The following is a 26,149-nucleotide window of genomic DNA, read 5'->3' on the forward strand; positions in this document are numbered from 1 at the left end:
TCAGGTTTTGAGGTTGTTTTTCTTCAGATGGAACAGGGGCTTTAGTCAAGGTGGAGGGAATTCTGAACAGTTCTAAATACCAGTCAATTTTGGCCCAAAACCTTCAGGTGTCTGCTAAAAAGCTGAATCTTTCAGCACGACAATGACCCCAAGCATACATCGAAATCAACAAAAGAATGGCTTCACCAGAAGAAAATTAAAGTTTTGGAATGGCCCAGCCAGAGCCCAGACCTAAATCCAATTGAAAATCTGTGGGGTGACCTGAAGAGGGCTGTGCACAAGAGATGCCCTCGCAATCTGACAGATTTGGAGTGCTTTTGCAGGGAAGAGTGGGCAAATATTGCCAAGTCTAGATGTGGCAGGCTGACAGACTCCGACCCAAAAAGACTGAATGTTGTAACTAAATCAAAAGGTGCTTCAACAAAGTATTAGTTTAAGGGTGTTTACACTTATGCAACCAGCTTATTGTACATTTTTTATTTTTTATGTTCTTCCCCCAAACAGATTTGTTTGTTTTTCAATTTAACTGTACAGGTTATAGGTCACATTAAAGGTGGGAAAATTTTTGAAATTATTTATTGTGGTGTCATTTTTTTTACATCAGAAAAACCTATCATTTTAACGGGGTGTGTACACTTTTTATATCCACTGTATGACCATCTTAGAGCATTTATGTTACTGTACAGTACCATTCAAAAGTATGGATACACCAACTCATGTATTTTGACTATTTTCAACACTGGAGAGCAATACTGAAGACATCAAAACTATTAAATAACATATGGAACATATATGAAATTACATGGTAAACAAAAGTGTTTAAAAAACAAAATATGTTTCATATTTTATATTCTTCAAAGTAGCCACTGTTTACCTTGATGATGCTTTGTACACTTTTGGCATTATCTTAACCAGCTTCATGAGGTAGTCACCCAGAATGCTTTTCAATTAACAGGTGCCTCGTCAAAAATTAATTCGTACAATTTCTTACCATCTTTATGCGTTTGAGATCAAACAGTAAATAGTAAATAATACAAGTACAGTAAATAGCCCTATTCCACAACTGTAGTAATCTATATTATGCCAAGATGCACTAAACTAAGTAAAGAGGAATGACATCCATCGTCACTTTAAGACATGAGTGTCTTTTATTTCATAAAATTAAAGAAAAACCGTTGACTTAGATGATGTGTCCAAACTTTTCCTTGGTATTGTATATCTTACCGTAAGCATGTTCACAGAACACACTCCAGGCCCAAAGCAAACAGATCAAGGACAAGAGCACTTTGATCGCAACTGCAGAAACAGATGCCTGTGTTTATCTTTTCTTTCTTTTTTTAGCATCATTGATTCAAAGAGTTCTCTGACAGAGGATGTATGGTGTACAGGGGTCTGGGAGGAGGGAATGAGAAGTATTAAGTAGACCTAAGAATGTTTGTGTTAGAATATATAAGCCAGTGAGAATGAAGATTTTAAAAAATAACTTTTTTTGATAAGATAATGGATTGTAATGTGCTTATGAATAAAAAACAGAAGGCTTTGTCTAAATATCTAAAGCTGTACAACTCGTCTATCTATCTATCTATCTATCTATCTATCTATCTATCTATCTATCTATCTATCTATCTATCTTTTCAATCTGCATGTTAGATTTGGCACAGTTTTACTCCGGATGCCCTTCCTGACACAACCCTCTCCATTTATCCGAGCTTAGGACCGGCACCAAGAGTACGCTTATGCACCCCCAGTGGCTGGATTTGTATGAGAAAGTGTGGAGTGAATGAGAAGTATATCAGAGTGGTGCAAGACATGTATGAGAACAGTGAAACAGCAGTGAGGTGTGCAGCTGGAACGACTGAATGGTTCAAGGTGAAGGTGGGACTCCATCAAGGATCTGCTTTGAGTCCTTTCTTGTTTGCCATAATGGTGGATAGCTTGACGGACGAAGTGAGGCAAGAGTCACCATGGAACATGATGTTTGCGGATGATATTGTGATATGAGGTGAAAGTAGAAAGGAGGTTGAGCTGGGTTTGGAAAGATGGAGGTATGCATTGGAATGAAGAGGAATGAAGGTGAGCAGTAGCAAAACAGAATCATATATGTCAAGTTATATGGTTTCCCCGTATTTTGTATGGGAAAATGCAATTTTTTGGCTAATACGGTGTACACTGATTTTCATATGGGAAAATTACGTTTTGTATCAGAGATTTTTTCCATTACTCCGAGAATTTTCTTAGCATCCACCATTTATTTTTTCAAACACGCATGCCCAATGAAATGGAACTATTTTTGATTTATGTGGTTTTATAGTTGTACGTGGTTTTCTCGGTCATTTAAGTACATCGGCTCGGACTGCCCAGACTTCTGTGACGGCTGCAGAAGTTATGTTCTGCCAATTTCTCATGGAACACAACATCCACCCGACTGTGGCAGACCATTTTTTGCAGCTAGCAAAAAAAAAAAAAAAATTTCCCGATTCAAAGACTGCACAGGTAAGCATTTGTTTTTTGTTTTTATTTTATTTTTTTAAGTTTTTACTGTTTGCATGTAGGAAAGCTTCCTCCATTATCATGATAATTTTGGGAGTCATTTGTGATAGGAAAGTCCCAGCAAAAGTGAAAGGTGAGACCAGCTGTGATGTATGGATTGGAGACCGTACCCTTAACGAAGAGATAGGAGGCAAAGTTGGAGGTGGCGGAGTTGAGGATGTTAAGGTTTGCGATGGGAGTGACAAGGTTGGACAGGATAAGGAACGAGCACATCAGAGGGACAGCACATGTGGAGAGCTTGGGAATGAAGCTAAGAGAGATGAGACTGAGATGGTATGGGCACATCCTGAGAAGAGATGCAGAGCATGTTGGAAGGAGAATGTTGGAGCTGCCAGGCACACGAAAACGAGGAAGGCCAAAGAAGAGATACTGTACATGGATGTGGTGAGAGAGGACATGAAAGTGGCAGGTGTGGTAGAGAAGGATGCGGAAGACAGGGAGCAATGGAGACGAAAGATCCGCTGTGGCGACCCCTAATCAGGAGTAGCCAAAAGAAGATCTGTCTGTCTGTCTATCTATCTATCTATCTATCTATCTATCTATCTATCTATCTATCTATCTATCTATCTATTTAGGAAAGGTTTCTTTACAACCCTACTCATATAGAGATGACATTGCTGCAAATTAAATGACTAGATGGGCTGTTTCACAATCATGGTTGTCTTTTTGAATAACACCAAGTAACTCCTGCAACTAAGTCCAGTATGTAGCTATACAGTGGTGCTTGAAAGTTTGTGAACCCTTTAGAGTTTTCTATATTTTTGCATAAATATGACCTAAAACATCATCAGATTTTCACACAAGTCGTAAAAGTAGATAAAGAGAACCCAGTTAAACAAATGATACAAAAATATTATACTTGGTCATTTATTTATTGAGGAAAATGATCCAATATTACATATCTGTGAGTGGCAAAAGTATGTGAACCTCTAGGATTAACAGTTAATTTGAAAATGAAATTAGAGTCAGGTGTTTTCAAATCAATGGGATGACAATCAGGTGTGAGTGGGCATCTTGTTTTATTGAAAGAACAGGGATCTATCAAAGTCTGATCTTCACAACACATGGTTGTGGAAGTGTATCATGGCACGAACAAAGGAGATTTCTGAGGACCTCAGAAAAAGCATTGTTGATGCTCATCAGGCTGGAAAAGGTTACAAAACCATCTCTAAAGAGTTTGGACTCCACCAATACACAGTCAGACAGATTGTGTACAAATGGAGGAAATTCAAGACCATTGTTACCCTCCCCAGGAGTGGTTGACCAACAAAGATCACTCCAAGAGCAAGGCATGTAATAGTCGGCAAGGTCACAAAGGACCACAGGGTAACTTGTAAGCAACTGAAGGCCTCTCTCACATTGGTTAATGTTAATGTTCATGAGTCCACCATCAGGAAAACACTAAACAACAATGGTGTGCATGGCAGGGTTGCAAGGAGAAAGCCACCGCTCTCTAAAAGTAACATTGCTGCTCGTCTGCAGTTTGCTAAAGATCACATGGACAAGCCAGAAGTCTATTAGAAAAATGTTTTGTGGACAGATGAGACCAAAATAGAACTTTTTGGTTTAAATGAGAAGCGTTATGTTTGGAGAAAGGAAAACACTGCATTCCAGCATAAGAACCTTATCCCATCTGTGAAACATGGTGGTGGTAGTATCATGGTTTGGGCCTGTTTTGCTGCATCTGGGCCAGGACGGCTTGCCGTCATTGATGGAACAATGAATTCTGAATTATACCAGCAAATTCTAAAGGAAAATGTCAGGACATCTGTCCATGAACTGAATCTCAAGAGAAGGTGGGTCATGCAGCAAGACAACGACCCTAAGCACACAAGTCGTTCTACCAAAGAATGGTTAAAGAAGAATAAAGTGAATGTTTTGGAATGGCCAAGTCAAAGTCCTGACCTTAATCCAATCGAAATGTTGTGGAAGGACCTGAAGCCAGCAGTTCATGTGAGGAAACCCACCAACATCCCAGAGTTGAAGCTGTTCTGTACAGAGGAATGGGCTAAAATTCCTCCAAGCCAGTGTACAGGACTGATCAACAGTTACCGTAAATGTTTAGTTGCAGTTATTGCTGCATAAGGGGGTCACACCAGATACTGAAAGCAAAGGTTCACATACTTTTGCCACTCAAAGATATGTAATATTGAATCATTTTTCTCAATACATAAATGACCAAGTATAATATTTTTGTCTCATTTGTTTAACTGGGTTCTCTTTATCTACTTTTAGGACTTGTGTGAAAATCTGATATTGTTTTAGGTCATATTTATGCAGAAATATACAAAATTCTAAAGGGTTCACAAACTTTCAAGCACCACTGTATGTGCTGGAGTTTTATACCTTATTTTACATGGACCCACCAGCCCTCTCTACAGCATTAATGTTTCTTATAAATTCTTCTAAATATGTTTGTAAGAGTCAAATGCGGGCTCAGTTTTGACCTTGTGGTCATTTAATTTAATTCTACTTTAATTATTACGCTTCAATTTTACTGGTTAAATTCAGAATTGCATTTTTTAGCACTAAATAGGTTTTACTTTGAGACGTATACCTTCATTCACAGTAGAAAAATATTTAAGTGGAAGTTACATTTTTCTGTAAACTAAGTGCCTCTGACAGGATTCTTTGTCCATCAAAAATGTCCCCTCTGGAAAACACTCACCATATGATGAGGTTGTAAATGATTTTTTTTTTAATTGTCTCTTTTGAAGCAGATTATTCTGTTGTTGCACAATAAAACACAGGACTTGAAACAGATGCAAGACACATTTGCAGCAGAGCTTCACATGTGGTTGAAATGTGAGTCCATCAAAAAGGGTCTTCTCTGGAAAACCACAAGGATCATCACCACTTCAGTTGTTATTAGAGTTACCACCATGTACAAACACTGCTGCACACTATTTGAAAATCACACACATTAACAGTTTTTCACTTTGTATACCTTTACTCTTGTGAACTATAAGAAAGTGGGTCAATTTTAGAAACACACTATATGCCGTCTTCTCACCACAAGTACATGAATAGTATAGGATCTGTAACTCTGAAATTCTGCACAGTTCATTTCCATCTCAAAAGGTAAATTTTGGCAGCAGAGAAACACAAAAATCTGAGGTTTGATTTTTGGACTATTATGGACCTGAAAAGTATACCCTGATTGTGAAACAGCCCAAATGTCACTTAATGTGCGATGATTGGCAAATTAACTTAATTCTAAAATCACTCACTTGCTACCATATTTTTTAAGTTCATAAACAGCTAACGAAACTGTTTCATAAATGAAAAACAGTCTGTTCGTGAGAGTTTCAGTATAAGGTGTCACAGCCTCATTCCCCAGATCCCTGGTTTCCTCCCCTTCCCCTTCCTCCTCAACCCCCAAATGTGCTGATATAAACAAATAAACAAGATTTTCAGAACTGTCTAACATCCAAGAAGGGTATGAAGCATGAAACCTGACATTTTTTCCACACTATTTACAATTACTACATATTTATAAAGACTGTGTAAGCCAGATTTACAGTATATCATTATAAATAGTATGAGAAGCTAGTTTTAATTATGACATCATCTCCATAGGGGCGGCACGGTGGTGTAGTGGTTAGCGCTGTCGCCTCACAGCAAGAAGGTCCGGGTTCGAGCCCCGTGGCCGGCGAGGGCCTTTCTGTGCGGAGTTTGCATGTTCTCCCCGTGTCCGCGTGGGTTTCCTCCGGGTGCTCTGGTTTCCCCCACAGTCCAAAGACATGCAGGTTAGGTTAACTGGTGACTCTAAATTGACTGTAGGTGTGAATGTGAGTGTGAATGGTTGTCTGTGTCTATGTGTCAGCCCTGTGATGACCTGGCGACTTGTCCAGGGTGTACCCCGCCTTTCGCCCATAGTCAGCTGGGATAGGCTCCAGCTTGCCTGCGACCCTGTAAAACAGGATAAAGCGGCTAGAGATAATGAGATGAGATGAGATCTCCATAATAGGATTTATATAATTTCTTTGGGTTGGAGGGTTGGTTACTTATTGCCAAATATCTACCAAATTCTTGTAATTAAAAAAAAGCCTTTAGTCAATTTAGGATTACAATGTGAACTACTACATTTAATAGCCACTAGATGTCAGTATCAACAAAGAATTTGAAAAAACTCTCCCAAGTCCAAATTATTAGTACTGTATTGTTTTTGAATATGTTTGTCTTTATTGGTTTTATCGTGACATTTATATGCAGGGCATTACAGTACTAATATTTAATATTTTTCACTATTTCTAGTCCATGCATGTGTGAACCACTGTATGATAAATATGGTACACTTGTCTTTTAACATGGGAGACAGATTTCATGTTCAGTGCTGCACTGTAGTGTGAACTCAAGCACAAACGATTCAAGTTATTGAGTCTTCAAGCAAGCAGGACCCCCAAGCACTGGAGATACTGAGTATTATCATATGTGTGCAGGAACTGAGTGCACTTCATCACACAGTTGTACACACAGTCTACTTCGTCTACTCCTCTGCTTCTTGCATTATCATCACCATCATGTGGTGGAATGTGTGATAGCGAGATAGAGAGCTACTGGAAACAACCACTGGCCACAGAAAGTCAGAGAGAAATGAATGTAGTAGCTACACTATTCATTTCTATAAGCTGTCGTAACACTGAGGCTATGCAATCATCTGCAAAGGGGCCTTAATAATGCAAACAAACATGAAATCTATCATGGCTTTTATTATTATTATTATTATTATTATTATTAAAAATAATAAAAATGAATTATTAATATGGATATTAGTAATATCCATAGCTTCTTTTCTAATAAGATAACAATTTGGTGTAGTTCTACATAGAACCTTTAAGGCATTCTGAAGGACAATTTAAGAAGGCTTACATGTTTTCGAAGAGTCTGCCACCTTTTGTAAACCATCAAACACCTTGTCAATAATACAGTAAAAATATTTAAAATGTTTCCTATAACATGTCTGACTTTAAGATATTTTTATTTTAAAATGTAGCACCTTGGGATTTCATCTTGAATTTTACATTGGAATATATGCTGGAAAACAAACAAACAATTATTATTATTATTATTATTATTGCTGCTGTTGTTGTTGTTCAGGGTAATGGTATAAAATATTCCATTTCTTTCTAATTATCTCATGGTGGCCATGTTATAAGATGATCATTTGATTGCATATTAGATTAAGTATTCTCTGAAACCTAATACCTAATCCTGTTAATCTATGTATTTATAGATATGGCAATATTACCTTCTTTAATCAGGTACAAAGTACAACAATAGACAAACTTTCCAACTGCCATTAAGCCCACTATATGGCAATAAAAGCAGATCAAACTGCTGATTGAATTTCCACAGAAGGAAGAACAGCCCCAGCTTGTTTATGTGAGACCCCGCGACCAGCGCGTTGGAGGACACGTGTGTTTCCTATTACGCAACAAACTGGCGTGCAAGAGGCGGGAGTAGACCTTCTGATTGGCTCTTGTGAGACCAATAAAAATATTCTCTACCTATCAGCAGGATGGTGGGCGTGGCGCTGTGTGACTGCACACGTGCTGTCAATTCGAACAAGTACTTTTGGACCATAATGTGTAACAGCCCCAGTTCACAGGAACAGAGTTTAGTGGAAACAAAGAACTTTTTTTTTCTTTTTAAAGAGATGTTGTCTGCTTTTCAATTATGGGTTCTCACACTTCAAGTTTTCTACATCCAGAGGCCCCTTCTAGTGATATTATTATTATTATTATTATTATTATTATTATTATTATATGATCACATCACATGTGTTTTTATACACACAATCCAACTATTCGAATATTAGGCACATCACTATATACTACATACACTATATGGCCAAATGTTTGTGGGCACTTGACCATCACACCCATATATGGTTCTTCCCCAAACAAATGCCACAAATTTGGAAGCATACAATTGTATAGAATGTTTTTGTATTCCCATTTGTGTTTTTCCTTCACTGGAACAAAGAGGCCCAAACCTGTTCCAGCATGACAGTGCCCCTGTGCACAAAGTGTGCTTGTTGAAGACATGGTTTGCCAAGGTTAGAGTGGAACACCTCAAGTGGCTTGCACAGACCCTTGAGCACAACCCCACTGAACACCTTTGGGATGAACCCCAGGCCTCCTCACCCAACATCTGTGCCTGACGTTCTTGTGGCTGAATGAGTAAACCAACACAACCACTTTCCAAAATCTCCAAAATGGAAAGCCTTTCCAGAAGAGTGGAGGTTATTATAACAGCAAAGGGAGACTAAATCTACAATGAGATGTTAAACAAGCACATACGGATGTGATGGTCAGGTGTCCACAAACACTGTTAGAAATAGGGGTACAGTAGGAGTCCATTTCTGTACCCCATGGTACAGTCTACATTAATGTACCCCTTAGGGCTCATTATTGAACCTCAAGGTAAATATGTGTACCTTTTTAGGGCCAAAAAGGTACATAAATGTTCTTAAGTATAGTATATAAAGGGCACAAATAAGTACCTTAGAGTATACTGTCCCAGTGACAAGCCATTGTACCCCTAAAGGTACAATAATATACTTTATTTTCTGAGATTGTATAGGGTGTATATATTCACAGAACCAAATAAGTCAGTTACACTGTGTTAAAAGGTACATTTGAAACAGTTCACATAATGCCAGCTGTAAGGGCCAGTTAAGCAATAATAATTTAAGTTAATTAAAAACAGTTAAAAATGAATGATGATAATTTAAGAACATAGAAAAGAGTTTAGAACTTAGAAAAAGAACATAGAAAAGAGTTTAGAACTTAGAAAAAGAACATAGAAAAGAGTTCCATGTTCTAAATCTTATGATGTGACATCACTATAGTGGTGGAAGCAACACAGTCTTTTGACCATGTGCCAGACCTTGTGATTTACCTTGTTGTTTTTAAGTAAACATTTTAGAAAGACAAGGGAAGTTGTCATGTCTCGTCGCTCGCGTGGAAAAAGAGTGTTTTTTTCGACTGACTCTAGAAATGGTACAGTAACCGAGGAAGAGCTAACGGAGTGCCATTACACCAGCATCACTATTCCTATTTTTATTACCTCGCCCACTATGTAGTAACTTATTTCTTTGTTTGTTTTTTTGTTCATGATATTACGAGAAAACGGCTGGACCAATTTTCATGAAACTTTCAGGATAGATGGGCAGAGGTCTCAAATAGAACCTCCAACATTTGGGGAGGTCATCTGGCCAAGGTCAAGGTTTTTGTGACTAATGCTTCATATAGAGGTGGTAGCCCCATGTCATCGTGCTGTAAGAATGTAAGAGTGTAACAATCAGTACGGTGTGAGAGCAGTACGGTGTGCTCTGATTGGCTGAGAGCAGTACGGTGTGTTCTGATTGGCTGAGAGCAGCAGCGAGTCAGAATCAAAACCATGTTTATTGGCCAAGTATGTTCACACACAAGGTCAAAATCAAGGTCAAGGTCACCAAAAAGGTCAAAATCATTTTTTCACGATATCTTCCTTCATATTTATCATAAGTGCTACCAGGCAAGGTTTGTTTTGCCTGGCAACACTTGTTAAGACTGCAGTTGTACATTTTAAAAATAATAATAATAATAATATGATTTTTATTTAAGGATGGCATGGTGGTGTAGTGGTTAGCACTGTTACCTCACAACGAGGAGGTCCTGTGTTCGAGCCCAGCGGCCGACGAGGGCCTTTCTGTGTGGAGTTTGCATGTTCTCCCCGTGTCCGTGTGGGTTTCCTCTGGGTGCTCCAGTTTCCCCCACAGTCCAAAGACATGCAGGTTAGGCTAATTGGTGACTCTAAATTGACTGTAGGTGTGAATGGTTGTCTGTGTCTATGTGTCAGCCCTGCGATGACCTGGTGAATTGACCAGGGTGTACCCTGCCTCTCACCCATAGTCAGCTGGGATAGGCTCCAGCTTGCCTGCGACCTTGTAGGACAGGATAAGCGGCTACAGATAATGGATGGATGGAGTTTTAGTTAATATGCTTTACTAAACATCCTCAGTTCAAGTGAAGCCACTGTCACAGCCCCTGGGGGTAACTAGACTGCATTTCATGAACCACTGGTGTAAGTTCATATTTAATATATTTATATCCATCCATCCATCTTCTACCGCTTATCCAGATCCGGGTCGCAGGGGTAGCAGCCTAAGCAGAGCAGCCCAGACTTCCCTCTCCCCTGCCACCTCCACCACCTCTTCCGTGGGAATACCAAGGCATTCCCAGGCCAGCCGAGAGATGCAATCTCTCCAGCGTGTCCTGGGTCTGCCCCGGGGTCTCCTCCCAGTAGGGCATGCCCAGAAAACCTCCCTTGGGAGGCGTCCAGGGGGCATCCTAACAAGGTGCCCGAACCACCTCACCTGACTCCTTTCAATGTGGAGGAGCAGCGGTTCTATTCTGATTCTCTCCCGAATGACCGAGCTTCTCACTCTGTCTCTAATGGAGAGCCCAACCACCCTGCAGAGAAAACTCATTTCTACCGCTTGTATCCGCGATCTCATTCTTTTGGTCACTACCCATAGCTCGTGACCATAGGTGAGAGTGAGAACGTAGATGGACCAGTAAATTGAGAGCTTTGCCTTTTGGCTCAGCTCTCTCTTTATCACAACAGACCGGTTTAGCGTTAGGTATAATTATATAATTATTCAAATAAAATACAATTTTAATATCCTGAGAAGTTAATATTGTAAAATTGTAATTATCTACAAAAGGACAGATTTTTGGGGCGGCATGGTGGTGTAGTGGTTAGCGCTGTCGCCTCACAGCAAGAAGGTCCAGGTTCGAGCCCCGTGGCCGGCAAGGGCCTTTCTGTGCGGAGTTTGTATGTTCTCCCCGTGTCCGCGTGGGTTTCCTCCGGGTGCTCCGGTTTCCCCCACAGTCCAAAGACATGCAGGTTAGGTTAACTGGTGACTCTAAATTGACTGTAGGTGTGAATGTGAGTGTGAATGGTTGTCTGTGTCTATGTGTCAGCCCTGTGATGACCTGGCGACTTGTCCAGGGTGTACCCTGCCTCTCGCCCGTAGTCAGCTGGGATAGGCTCCAGCTTGCCTGCGACCCTGTAGAACAGGATAAAGCGGCTAGAGATGATGAGATGAGATGAGGATGTTTGTTTTTTTTTGAGGCACTAGATGTCTTGCACATCTTTTACAAACATAGTCCTGGTGTTAATCTTAACCTGACTGTTATTTTTTATTGCATATTTATATTATTTGTTTTCTATCTATCTAATAATATATTACTGTAATGAGTGGTGCGGATACATTTCAACCAAATGACAAACATTTAAAGTTCCGGTTTTGATGAGTCGTTGCTACAGGAAGTGACATCACTGTATTACGTTTGTGTTCCACTGTGAGGATGGAAGGCCTTTGACAACTGGAGACCTGGAGCAGTGAGCGGGTCGGGCGATAAAATCCATTTCCATCTTCTTAATAGAGGGAAAAAAGGAACATGAAATTTAGAAGAACATAATCTACAGTCTCCAAGCTTCCGTTTGGGGTGAATATTGTGGTGTTTTATTAGCTGGTACTTTAGAAAAGTGATGGTGAAAACTGAAGTCCGATTAACGGATCTGAATTCTTCTCAGGGATTTGGGAGGGTTGGTGGAGTGGCGTGAAGTTGAAATAAAAAAGAGGGGATTGGAGGTGTTCAGCAGGAGACGACGGGTTTTAGTTCGGTGACGAGTTTTTGTACTTTGGTTTGTGGTTTGTTAAAGAAAATAGCTGTCCTGCTAGTTAGCAGGTAAATTGTCATCACAGCCATGGACCTCCGAGTGGGAAACAGATACAGACTGGGCAGGAAAATTGGAAGTGGATCTTTCGGTGACATTTATTTAGGTGAGTAAAGTATTAAAGTTCATTTTCCTCTTTACCTTCAACTGAAATCTGGCTTTGTTGTTGTGGTTAAGGACGAAATGTCTAGCTAGTTTTGTGAAAGGATAGCTGTGTGTGTAACGAGCTACGGAGAGATGTTTGTCCTGAGCAAACATTTAAAGTTAACATTTTGTTTGGTTTAAATTACCCTCATGACATTTCAATATGTCTAACTTGTAAGAATTGGCTTTTGAGATCTCAATAACCTCTTTAGCTTAGCTATGAAGTTGTTTGTGTGTGACTATAATATAATAATTTATCTTAAATTGCCTTAACGTTTTGCTAATCATATCAAGCCCACATCATGTTTAATATTAGTGTCTCTTCTCAAATGTTATCAGTGATCCACAGTGCAGTTTTAGTGCTTGGTGTCAAGTTTGTCCTGTTTTAATTGTAAACTGACACACAGGTTTCAAGCTAGCTGGTTTATTTGGTTTATCAGACCTGTGCTTATGACTGATCTTACCTGTCTGGTGAGCGTTTGAGAGACATTAAGTCTCCAGATCAGTGGATGGTGGCTGTCAGCTGATTTGGTTTTACCACCATCCAAGTCTGTATACTGTCTCATGATCATATGTATGTTACATAACTCCGTGGCATCATCGGATAGTGCTGAATTAAACAGTTATGAAACCAGCTTTCTATGTGTATTCATAGCCTCTGACCTGTTTACGTTTTTCTTTTCCTCCTGTAGCTCCAGTGACCCTGCCTTCAATTTTCACGCATTAGTGCGTAGAGGGATTTGAGGAGTGAGAACTTTGCAGGATACTGGGGCCTGAGAAACAGGGGATAGAAACGTAAAAGGTTTTAAAAATGGATGAGTCTGTGAATGGTAGTTATTATAGATCCTGAAAGTTTTGGTGAGATCTACATCACCTACATACATGCCATCACTCCCTTTCTAGACTGATTATTGGCTGAACCTTCAAATATACATAAGTGCAAGTATTTAAACTAATAATCTGATCGTTATGATTTCTGCTGTTCAGCCGATTAGTTGGGTTTTTACGCTACGATGCCTTAAATTGAATTAAAGCTGTTGAAAGATAACAATGTTAGTCGTTCAAAATCAGATTATTCAGTACATGTATACTGTTAATGATAAAGGTTTTTTTTTTTTTTAAGTTCCAAGTATTTACCAGGAAAGCAATCCAATAGTTGTCAGTAGGAGCCAGTAACCACGTGTTCCTTCAGAAAACCAACCAACCACACAAACATGGAAAAAAATTAAACCATATCACAAGTGCGGTTTTATTGAAGGTCGGGACAGCTGTGATTCAGCGGTCAACTCATTGATTTGTACATTCCTGTTAAAGGTGCTTCTGGTGAAATCAGCTTCCCTTCTTCTGTTTCGTCTTCATCTGACGAGCTTCGTGTTTTAAGTCAAAGTTATATTGTTTGCTGTGTCAGCTGATGATGGCACTACTGTAGTAATGGTTTTGAACTAGGAAGTGGAATTTTATGTCGTGAGCACAGACGAATGCAGTGATGCACACAGTACTGGTCTGCTAAATATAAGCACTTTTAGAACACATCTTGACCAATTACATTTGTGGACTGGATAATATAACTTGAATAATAATGATATACACCGATCAGCTATAACATTAAAACCACTGACACGTGATGTGAATAACATTTGAGTTTCATTACAGTGGCACCTGTCAAGGGGTGGGGTATATTATGCAGCAAGAGAACAGTTAGTTCTTGAAGTTGATGTGTTGGAAGCATAAGGAACTGAGTGACTTTGACAAGGGGCAACTTGTGATGGCTGGATGACTGGGTCTGAGCATCTCCAAAATGGCACATCTTGTTGGGGTGTTCCTGGTTTGTAGTGGCTAGTACCTACCAAAAGTGGTCCAAGGAAGGACAACCAGTGAACCAGTGACAGCATTTCTGTCTTAGCCAGCATTAACTTTTTTTTCAGCAGTTTGTGCTCTGGTAGCTGTTCTGTGGGATTGGACCATATGGGCTGGCCTTCGTTCCCCATGCAAATTGGTGAGCATTCAACACCCATGACCCTGTCTCCAGTTCACCAGTTGTCCTTCCTTGGACCACTTTTGGTAGGTACTAACCACTGCATACCAGGAACACCCCACAAGAATGTGCCATTTTGGAGATGCTCAGGCCCAGTCATCTAGCCATCACGATTTGGCCCTTTGTCAAAGTCACTCAGATCCTTCTTATGCTCTCCCATTTTTCCTGCTTCCAACACATCAACTTCAAGAACTGACTGTTCTCTTGCTGCCCACCCCTTGACAGGTGCCACTGTAATGGGATAGTTATTCACTTCACCTGTCAGTGGTTTTAATGTTATCTGATCGGTTTGTTTTGTTATATAGCCCCTGGTGATGGTTTCATATGTTTAAAAAAAAAAAAATCTCTGAAAGGTCTGTTTCAGGGCTAGGTCCAGGAAACTGTTAGTAGTTAACTAAGATTTAACCAAAAACGCACACTGATGAAAGGTCAGTGTTGCTGGACAGATTTCAGTCGGCATGTCAGATTGCATATTGATTGACTACAGTGTACACACAGCATGTAGGGATGAAAAAGTAATTCCTACATGATGCTTCACGTTATTTTAATTTTATACCAGTTGCATGTCATTGTGTGGTATATTGATGTAATGGATAAAAGCTAACCATTTTTCGGGTTAGTTTTGCCAGTGAAGCTCAGCAGTATCAAATTCACGCTGGCTTTTTATTTATTTATTTATTTATTTATTTATTTATTTATTTATTTTTTCCCCATTGAAAGTACAAAAAGAGCATTGTGAGAAACTAGTCTTGGCTTTTCAATGTGCCAGTGTTTATGTAATAGTTATAAAGTGCTCGACAAAATACAGCTTTCCAAGCAGTACTATATGTAGATAATGATTATCCCAATAACAGTGCAGCTGGTCTAATTCCCCTTCTTTTCATATAAACACATCCTTCTAGCTCTCCTTGACCACTGTTTGTGTTAGAGATTTCCCAGCAGGTTTCTTACACACGCGTCACTGGGCAATAGGGAGGCCACAGGTGGGTGACTCACCTAGAAAGCAGTTCCTCTGCTCCATTCATCCAGGATTTGCACCTCCTTACATCAGTGCTTCTGTATCGTACCTTTTTTTTTTTTTTTTAATAAATAAACCTCCTGCATTCAAGCCACATCGTGTGAATATTCTGTATGCCATTGGTGCTTTGTAGCAAAGCCGCACCAACATCCTGCCTAGGTCACACAGAAAACTAGGTTTACATTTTGTCTGTTGATGAGAAGCGCCTCCTTTCATGTTATGTACATGTGTAATTTGATTTTGGATGATCTCTTCAGAGTCTCTGAAGCTGTATTACAACCAGATAACACTGCACTGTTTACATTGCTCTCCAATGAGGATGGGCCTTGACCTGCTCACTATTTCAACAATGTGCCAAGAGAATGCATTCGCTTAAATCTATGTCTGTTCAAAAGGATGTGACCAAACATGTTCATTACCAATTCTAACCTGAAACTGAAGCTTCTAGTTAAGGCAGGAGGTGATTGTCAGGACTTGTTTATCTTCTTGATACTGAAGTATTATTTGCATTTGAAACACCCCACCTTCACTGTAAACCTTGTGTAACAGGTCTTTGGCTTCGTCAAAAGAATTCAGAAGTTAGTTCTACTCTTCTTTGGTTTTAAAGTTAGAAAGATGTTTATTTGAATGATTGAATACCTTTGTGGTTCAACAGTTAGTGTTTTATGTCCTGTCAGGTAAATACTTCATTAGGAGCTAATGAATTTACAGAATACAGTTTAATAATTCTATTTTCACTTGATGTATTAGTTAGTCTTTGGATCATCAGGCAATGATGATGGATATATCTTTTTTTTTTTTTTTTTTTGGGGGGGGGGGGGTATAGTGAGTGTAGCACACAGAGGTGCACTGACTTGCTCATGTGCAGTCCTCCAGAAAGGCTTCACGTGAATGCTGATTGGTTGGGGTGGGATATGTCTGGTTGTATTTCAGAGTATTAATATAGGTAATTGTATGGGGCCGAGTAAAATTAAGGATTAATTTCACGAGTGATTTTCAAAGTTTTGAAAATTCAAAACTTTGAAATCACGAGTGAAATTCTCATCTCATTATCTCTAGCCGCTTTATCCTGTTCTACAGGGTCGCAGGCAAGCTGGAGCCTATCCCAGCTGACTATGGGCGAAAGGCGGGGTACACCCTGGACAAGTTGCCAGGTCATCACAGGGCTGACACATAGGCACAGACAACCATTCACACTCACATTCACACCTACGCTCAATTTAGAGTCACCAGTTAACCTAACCTGCATGTCTTTGGACTGTGGGGGAAACCGGAGCACCCGGAGGAAACCCACGCGGACACGGGGAGAACATGCAAACTCCGCACAGAAAGGCCCTCGCCGGCCACGGGGCTCGAACCCGGACCTTCTTGCTGTGAGGCGACAGCGCTAACCACTACACCACTGTGCCGCCACGAGTGAAATTGATCCTTAATTTTATGAGGAACCATACAATTACTTGTTTATAATATATTGGGCCAAATTCATACTTCGGAAGTCATTCAAGTTCACAACATTTTGTCATTCACGTTTATCTATCTTGCACGTTTGAATCAGTTTCTAAAGCGTCTTTCATCATGACACAGCGACACGACATGAGGATTTTGAAAGTGGTTTACAAAATTGTATTAGTTTTTACGAAAGCCATTTTGTTGACACAATTTGTTCATTTTTGTAACCGTAATCAAGCAACGAACTAGCCAGTAGCATTCGAGAAATATGGCCCCGTGTTAAGGAAAAAGCCCTCCTTGATTGACCAATCAGAATTGAGTAATTTGGCCCTATGTATTATGATAAATGAGTCTCAAACTTAAACAGTAAGATTTGAAACAAAGTGTAAACTAAAAAAAAAATTTCTTTATCATATTCAGGACATTGTCTTAGATAGGCAGGCTAGTGATGTGGGACCATGTGGCTAGTTACTGCATTCATTTACTCTAAGTGCTTTATCTTGGTCATGATCACCATGGTTAAAAACATTATTTCTCAATATTTAAAAAAAAAATCAACCTACGAAAACTAGAGGAAAGTAGAAAAGTGAACTAAAATCTAAACTTTCGTCCATTACTTATGATAAAATGTGACTGTTTTTAGTCACTGTGTAACTAGTTGGCTTTTTCCGATCTGAAATATTCCATTAAAGGATTTCACGCATGACCATGTTCATGTAAATTGTGTTTATCATGTAATGTATAAACAGGTGTAAACTGATGGGTCATCAGAAGCCCTTATACTCATCAAATAGTCTCATATTTTCTACACCACTGCCACTAAATATTGGGTCACGGCTCCAAGTTTGCAGTCACAAAGTGGAATCCTGCCATAATTGAGTGGAAAGTTTACAATCTCATCTACTATAGATGCAACATGCTGTGACCTGTTTCGCAGTCCTAATGAGCCACTTTTTCTCTTTCTTGTTTTCTTATCTTGTTTTAGGCACTGACATTTCAGTTAGGGAGGAAGTGGCCATCAAGCTCGAATGTGTGAAGACAAAGCATCCTCAGCTTCACATTGAGAGCAAGATCTACAAGATGATGCAGGGAGGAGGTACTATATAGAATTTTTTTTTTTTTATATATATAAAGGTTTCTGAAAACCTGACAGTTAGTAATGGTTGTTATTTGGCAGTTGGGATCCCTACCATAAAGTGGTGTGGTGCAGAGGGGGACTATAATGTGATGGTCATGGAGTTGCTGGGACCCAGTCTGGAAGACCTTTTCAACTTCTGCTCCAGGAAATTCAGCCTTAAGACTGTTCTACTGCTTGCTGATCAGATGGTGAGAGAGGCACCCTAGAGCAGCGCTAAAGGAGGATGGGAAATAGAAGCTGGGTTTTTTTTTTGTTTTTTTTTTGTGAAATGGAGAACTGAAGAATAAAATGAGCTTGTTGCAAAGTCATTGTCTGTCAAATAGCTATAACTGTCAGGAACTGGGTTTTTGTTTTTTTGTTTTTGTTTTTTCTTCTCCCCCCCTGTAACCATGAATTTTTCTTGAACTTTTAAATATTGACACACATATTGACATCAGCATAAAAATGAGTTATTACTGTAGGACGCTGTTTCTCATTTACTGTACTTGTAGGCCTGGGTGATAAACACTTGACAAACCCCAATCCTGCAACCTCCCTGGCTCATAAACAGGACGTCATATCCCTTGATAATGGAGCGTGCTGCAAGTGACGTGCAAACAGCTAATCATTTAACAGCTGCCGCATCAATACATAATGCAACTGTATCAGGAAGGGGCTGGAAGCAGATACAAATGCAGATTAAATAGATTATTAGGAAAACCAGGCGGACAAACATGATCAAGGAACAGTCATCAAATCAGGCAGTAAGCAAACAGTTCTACTTGGGCAAAATTCCAGACTGATGAAAAAAGGAACAAAACAAGTCAAATAAAACAGAACTGCATGAACAATAAACAATAGCTTGCTAAGGTTAAGCATGTATGAGTGCTTAAACAAATACCATGCAATTAGTGAGTGGAAACAAGAGTCCTTAAATAGTGTGACTATGATATTTGTGTGAACGTGGAACAAGTTTGCATGATTAAAAGTCGGGTGAACGCAAGAGCATCTGTGGTGCTTGGGTGTAGTGGTCCAAGGTGGCCATGTTTGTAGCTGTGGTGTGTTTTGGCATGTGTAGTCTGGTGCCAACGTGACACAGCGTGGAGTGAGGAAAATTAGTGCAGATGGTGAGGAAATAATTGATAACAGTAAGGTGTTTTAAATTAAAAAATAAAGTTAGTTCAACCTTTTTTTTAATTTCTCCTGGTAATTATTGATAATTTTGACATTTTTTAATATCAACTGAAATGAAACATTTTTACTGAAGTTTTTTTTTTTTTTTTTAAAGCTATGTTGCCGAGTTCTGTGTATATGCAACATTTTCTGTCCTCCCTACAGATCAGCCGCATAGAGTACATCCACTCGAAGAACTTTATCCACAGAGACGTAAAGCCTGATAACTTCCTCATGGGACTCGGGAAGAAAGGAAACCTGGTCTACATCATTGACTTCGGTCTAGCCAAGAAGTACAGAGATGCTCGCACCCACCAGCACATTCCATACAGAGAGAACAAGAACCTGACTGGCACCGCCCGCTACGCTTCGATCAACACCCATCTGGGCATAGGTAAAGATTAAAGTTTAGAATAGTTATTTGTATTGATGCCGATTTAGCTTCACTCAAGCTTCTTGGGTCCTATATACATGCATTTTTCATCTTATGGGGACCACAGATCCTAGACAAGAATTTTTTTTAAAATAAAAAAAACAAATCCTATTGTTTAACACACTGCTCAGAACCTGCCCTTCCATCATGTGTGCTTACACCAGTGTGTGTGTGTGTGTGTGTGTATCTACAGAGCAATCTCGGCGTGACGACCTGGAGTCTTTGGGATATGTGTTGATGTACTTTAACCTGGGTTCACTGCCGTGGCAGGGCCTGAAGGCTGCCACCAAGAGACAGAAATACGAGCGCATCAGTGAGAAGAAAATGTCCACGCCTATTGAAGTGCTGTGCAAGGGCTACCCCTGTATGTATCTGCTACTCCACTGTGTGGGGCGCCTTTTGTAAATATATGTATAATAAATCTGCTCTGAGCTTTGCTCCTTTTCAGAGGTAAACAGATATCATAGAAAAGAAAGCTGCATAAAGGTGTTTGAAGTTTTAGCACATGAATATTCAGGAGCATGAAAGCATCAGTGTTTCTTTACTCCTAGACCCCCTCCCAAAAAAAGTCATGTCATAGTGTTGATACTGAAATGAATAATGTAGTATTAACCAACCAAGGGATGTCATGGAACATTTTTTTTTTTTATTTAGCTGTTAATGTAGGTTGCTGCTGTCAGTGAACTCCTTGTACTGAGTTTTTATGTTTAAGATTTCATGGCATTTAAACAGTACATCGTTGTGTGCAAGATGATGACTAGCCTGGTATCATGCGGTATTAAATGTTGTTGGTATTTTAAATTTTTTTTTTTGAGTGAGTAAATGAGCAGAATATCAGACCCCATATTGATGTGCATATCCAAGAATGTGACATGTTTGGCTCATTTGCCTGGGTCTCATAAAGAACAACTTCTGATTTTTCTAATGTCTTTGATAAATATATTTAGCAAATGTGCTGCTGCTGGAGCTGCTGCCCCCACGACTCGGACAAGCGGCAGAAAATGGATGGAGTTTTATCAAAAATCCATCCATCTGTTTTCTGCCCCTTGTTTGAGTTGTGGGCATAGCAGTATATTTGCTCTATATCAAAAATATTAGAAAAATCAGGTTTGCTTTTGGTTGTTGATTATGATTGGGTGTAGGCAGAGAATTATTTTGCCACAGTTATGCTGTTGTCTGTGGCTATACCTCACACACACAATAATAACTGTTTTTGTCTGCGTTTGCGTCCTTTCAGCTGAATTTGCCACATACCTCAACTTCTGCCGCTCATTACGTTTTGATGATAAGCCTGACTACTCCTACCTCAGGCAGCTTTTCAGGAATCTGTTCCACAGACAGGGCTTCTCATACGACTATGTCTTTGATTGGAACATGCTCAAATTTGTAAGTCCTTTGTACTTTCTTAGTTCTCTTTTAATCTATTTGGAACTGCTTTGTAGTATACGTAGGGTTTTTGGATCATGTTGGGGTTTTTTGTTTTGTTTTGGTTTTTTTGGCTGATTGTTCAAGCACTTGTACAGCCTAAGTTTATCATCATTGTTTATTTTTTCCACAAAGGGTGCTAACCGTGCAGCAGAGGAGGCAGAGCGAGAGAGGCGAGACCGTGAGGAGAGGCTGAGGCACAGCAGGAATCCTGCTGCAAGTGGCATCCCATCAGCCTCTGGGAGACCCCGTGGCACACAAGATGGCGCTCCACCGACACCTCTCACTCCCACGTCACACACAGGTGAGCTTGTACACAGAGTTGTTTTTCTTTCCTGTGTATGTGTTGACCTATAATTCTTTAATCTGACCTCCATGCTGTGATACTTTTTATATTAAGTATGTGAGGCTTTGTCTGCTTCTACATTCCATCCTCTGGTTTCACAGCAAACACATCCTCCCCACGTCCTGTATCTGGTATAGATCGGGAAAGGAAGGTGAGCATGAGGCTTCATCGTGGTGCTCCTGTTAACGTCTCTTCATCAGACTTGACAGGACGGCAAGACACTTCGCGCATGTCCACTTCACAGGTACAGATTAGCTCTGCCCAGCAGATGCCCTCAAGCCCAACAAATAGCCTTTTGAAGTGCTTTAGCGTAGCAAAACATTTTTTTTCATAAACTCGATAATCAACCTAGTATCTGACTGTTCCTAAACGGTCTTTATTAAGGTCAGACTTTATCATGGGTTGAGGTGTGATCTATTGTTTTCCTGAGTGCTGTGGATTTAACAGCTCGCAGGAAAAGCGTTTTAGACACAAACTATATCCACAAAAGCATTCTCAAACAGGGAATTTCAGGGTAAAAATACTAAGATTTTCACTGATTTTTATTTGACTAATATTTTAATATTCTAAAAGGGGGCAAGAAGAGTTGGTTTACACAGACAGTTTGGGGGGAAGGGGTTTGGCAGCACCTCGAGTTGGCCTAGTGGTTAGCATGTCTGCCTCGAGATCGGGAGTTCTACTCACGGTCGGGTCATACCGAAGACCATCATAAAAATGGTACCTACTGCCGTCTAGCAAGACACGCTGCAATACAGATGCGAGTGGGGAGTCAAACTCTCGCGGTTACCAGAGGACTAGCCCCCCACTGTAACCCTAGCTATGTAATAGGCGAGAGGCCGAGGGCTACGGAAACTGAGATCGGCGCCACATGGCGTGGGAAGGACTTTTTGTTTGGCAGCATCTAATCATTTACCGTGACATTTTGGCAGTGATACAAAACTGTACCCAGTAAAATAACTGTTGAAGGCAGTTTAGATTTGTAGGTAATCCACAGTGAATGTGTCGTCATGCACAAACCACACACAGAACAGGCAGACATGCACCTCATCGGCGATGGCACACTTTCATGCAAAGTTGATGACTATTGTGAATAATTAAAATTTTAATTTATTAAATAATTGTTGCAGAGATTTTGTGTGAAGAAATTTCAGTATCTCTCAAATATCAGTTGAGGGAATGAAAAAGGTGCTGTGTTCTGTCTTCACCTCAGAATAGCATTCCCTTCGACCATCACGGCAAATAGTTGCTCATCACGTCCTAGTGTGAAGGCGGCAGCACCTGGTGAGTAGCTTATTCTATTTTTACATATAAATTGCCAGCACTTGTTTATTGGTTTGAATGGGTCACTTCATTGTTTTGTTTGGCATTATTAATATTAGAATATTCATTCTGCTCTTGTTTTAGATTCCGAATAAATTTCCCAGAAGTCTCCACTCTAAACCATGGAGTGCAGAGGATGTGGCAGACTCATGGCTCTTCTTGTATAGCAACGAAGCGGGGCAGACTGTGTCTCTAACCAACGAAACCAAAATGGTTCAGAATCAGCTTGACCTCTTTAAGGGTCTCTATTTTGCTCTTACTTTATCTTTTACTGTCTCTTACTCTCCTTTTTCACTCTGGTATATGTGCACACAAATGGACGATTTTATGATCATTCCTTGTCTAAGGACGTGTTGAGACTGAACTAACAAAGATTGAATAAACCAGCTAAACTCCAGTGTCCTTTACACTGGTGGCTCTGTTCATACTAGTACTTTATCTGTACATCCACACTGCTGCATAACCCATCATTTATGGATTTTCTGATAAGGTTTGTGTTTAAGTTTACTTGATTCCAACATGGTGTACTGCGCCCCCCCCCCCCCCATTTTTTTTTTTTTAAATCAATCCTTCCCATGTCCTAAAACACACTCTACAAGGCTCCATATATAGAAGTATTACCATGCTTTTATTTTACCCGTTGTAATTCTTTTATATTTTGGTAATTCTGTTTGTAACTGGTGAGTGGTGCAAGATGGGTTACTGCTGCATGCTCATGTTTGTGTTTTACTTCAAAGAGCTAAGGGGCCAAATTTCAGAATTTCTAACTCATAATTTGAAAAAAAAACTTTATTGGTTGACTTGCTGAGCTTGGACCCTAGACCATACATTTAACAGGACCTTGTGGAACACTCCTGTTTTGTTTAAAATCCCCCCCCCCCCCCCCCCCCTTCTTCGGACATTTTCTAAGGTATATTACTGCTCCTTACCTTGTTGGAGCTCTGTTTTGTTTCTAAGCTGTGAAAATTGTAATATATCTGTGTAAATGTTTCCATTTTTCACCTAAAAGAGACTACAAATGGGATGCAAATTGCAGTAAGAATCCAGAAACATTACGGGTTTTTCATTCCCCCAAGGCCTTTTTTTTTTTTTTTTTTTAAATTAAAAAGTTGTACACCAAGCCAATAAAATGAAGTGCTGGATGTGACAGGTATTACTGGTACTACAGGCTCCGCTGTTGACTGTTGCACATCATGCACATAAGCCATCAATTGTTTAAGGTTGCAGTCAGTGAGATGATGCTTTCCACAGCAGCCTAGCTGTCAAGGTTGAATACGGAGTCCTCGCGAATAAATACTCCAGCACTGATTTGGCTCTATAGATTGATCTAAAATGTGATGTTTGTTACAGAAAGCGTGTTCTGAGCTGCTTTATTCATGTCCTAATGAAGATCAGTGTGTGGACCGGGGAAAGCTGCGCCTAGAATAGCATGCTCTTTTCTTTGATGTGTCTGATACATGACTGTGTACTAGTTCTAATGTACCTGTTCTGTTTTGAAGAGGGCGTGTGAGTGAGACCTGAATACGGATGGCACTGCTGGATTCCTTAAGCCCTTTGCCATTTTGGGTTTCATATTTTTTGGTCTTGTCATGCCAATCTTTTGAGCCCTTCTACAGTTTGTATCACTGTATTTGTGCACCACATTTTTTTTTGTACATGTGTAAATAAACAAGTTACTTGTATTATTTTAACTGCATATTTCGCTTTGAGTGTATTTGTGGTATTGTTTGTAAAACATTGAGAATTTTGAGATGAGATGGTCCATACCTCATCCCGAAGTTTCTGCGTTGTTCCGCTTATCAAGTTAAACTAGTTTTTTTATTTTGTTATTCTAAAAACCAAGTTGCTAGTCGGACCTGTGCTCTTGTCCAGTACTACAGATTGGTAACAGAAGAGGGCAGTAACGTCAGAACAAATGAGGGGTGGTTTTGTGTGTGGTTTTTTTTTTTTTTATAGATATGCTCAATTTTTGCTGATATTCTTACAAGTGCCTTCTGTGTTAATTTTTATTTCTGTAAACAATGTTTTTTGTTGAATTAAATATTCATAAATTTGCAAACGTTAGCACCAAAAGATCAGATTTTTTTTTAAAGTTTTGTTTTTGTTTGTTTGTTTGTTTACCATGAACACATTCTCCAAAGAAAGACTTGTCCAGAAAAATTTGTTGGACTATCATTTATTCAAGAAAACATGCTGAGCCATTTTCTCAGTATGAAATGTAACTGCATAAATCCAACATTATTAAATATTTATGGAAATTCTTCTGTAATTATCAATGTGGATGGGAATGAGTAGGTATAATTTTCTGAATCCAGGTTATCTAGAAACATTCTTCCTACAACTGCAATATTAGTCAGGTTTATCAAGGAAGTCAAAAGTTTGGACAAACCTAATTCACTTTTGTTCTTTTATTAATTAAAAGCCACTTTTTGTCTTCAAGTAATGATGGATGTTTCTCTTTAATTGAGTGATTTTCTTGACTGTGGATTACTGCAGTTCTGGAATAGGGCTATTTACTTCATTTATTATTTACCGTTTGAGCTCAAACTCATTAAAAAGGCAAGAAACTGCACTAGTTAACTTTTTGCGAGGCACCTGTTAATTGAAAAGTGTTCCAGGTGCCTACCTCATGAAGCTGGTTAAGATAATGCCAATAGTGTACAAAGCATCATCAAGGTCAACGCTGGTTACTTTGCTGAATCTAAAATATGAAACATTTTAGCATGCTTTTTTTCCTTTATCCTAGGATTCCATGCATGTTCTAGATGTTATTTAAGTTTTGATGTCTTCAGTATTTTTCTACGATGTAGAAAATAAAATACAGAAACGCCTGTGAATGAGTGGGTGTCCAAACTTTTGACTAGTTCTGTACATCAGGAAACAAGATTTTCTATGACAAAATGTGCAGATGTTAGGCCATCTTCAGAGTTGCTACGTTTCACAATGGGGTGGGGTGGCTGTGAGTGGAAGAAAATAATTACAACACTTTCTGTTTATATTTTAGAATTTTATTACTATAATTTAAGACGTTAGTTATAGCAATTTAAAATCTGAAAAATGGTTTATGTAACCAAATGTATTCTATATCTTTGTCTTGCTTTAAAGCCTATGTCCATATACTCCCTGAGGTTAATTTGTAGTGTCAGTTTTCATAAAACTAATGGTTTTGCACTTATTTCTTTTCAAATGCAAAGCTTGTTGTTGTTTCACTTGCACAAGCAGGAATGATAAAGTAAATCATCCTCTAAAGTCAGAGCGGTGCCAAAAAATGTTGGCAGTTTAAAGCTGCAGCTTACATTTGGAACAGATCTGCTCAGTTTCTGTCCTGCAGGTAACAAATCCAGCACGTTCTAGCTATTCCCTGTTCTTCCATTGACCAAACCTTCCAGTTTGGTGGGATTCTT

General features: G+C 39.5%; 1 protein-coding gene across 3 annotated transcripts; it reads left to right on the forward strand.

The window, feature by feature from the left end:
- The first annotated feature begins 11,884 nt into the window (after window positions 1-11,884).
- On the forward strand, window positions 11,885-24,436 carry csnk1db (casein kinase 1, delta b). 3 transcript variants are annotated; one of them, XM_060940069.1, is made up of 11 exons: window positions 11,885-12,053; window positions 12,271-12,391; window positions 17,917-18,027; window positions 18,109-18,257; window positions 19,387-19,615; window positions 19,848-20,018; window positions 20,892-21,040; window positions 21,215-21,383; window positions 21,527-21,669; window positions 22,636-22,706; window positions 22,830-24,436. In XM_060940069.1, the coding sequence occupies exons 2-10, from the start codon at window positions 12,316-12,318 to the stop codon at window positions 22,666-22,668; spliced, it is 1,230 nt and encodes a 409-aa protein (XP_060796052.1). In that variant the 5' UTR covers window positions 11,885-12,053; window positions 12,271-12,315; the 3' UTR covers window positions 22,669-22,706; window positions 22,830-24,436. The 3 variants fall into 3 exon arrangements, with proteins under 3 accessions (XP_060796052.1, XP_060796051.1, XP_060796053.1); XM_060940068.1 differs by having other exon boundaries at window positions 11,885-12,391; XM_060940070.1 differs by lacking the exon at window positions 12,271-12,391.
- The last annotated feature ends 1,713 nt before the right edge of the window (window positions 24,437-26,149 follow it).

Source organism: Neoarius graeffei, chromosome 14 (assembly GCF_027579695.1).
Source record: "Neoarius graeffei isolate fNeoGra1 chromosome 14, fNeoGra1.pri, whole genome shotgun sequence".
NCBI classification, from domain to species: domain Eukaryota; kingdom Metazoa; phylum Chordata; class Actinopteri; order Siluriformes; family Ariidae; genus Neoarius; species Neoarius graeffei.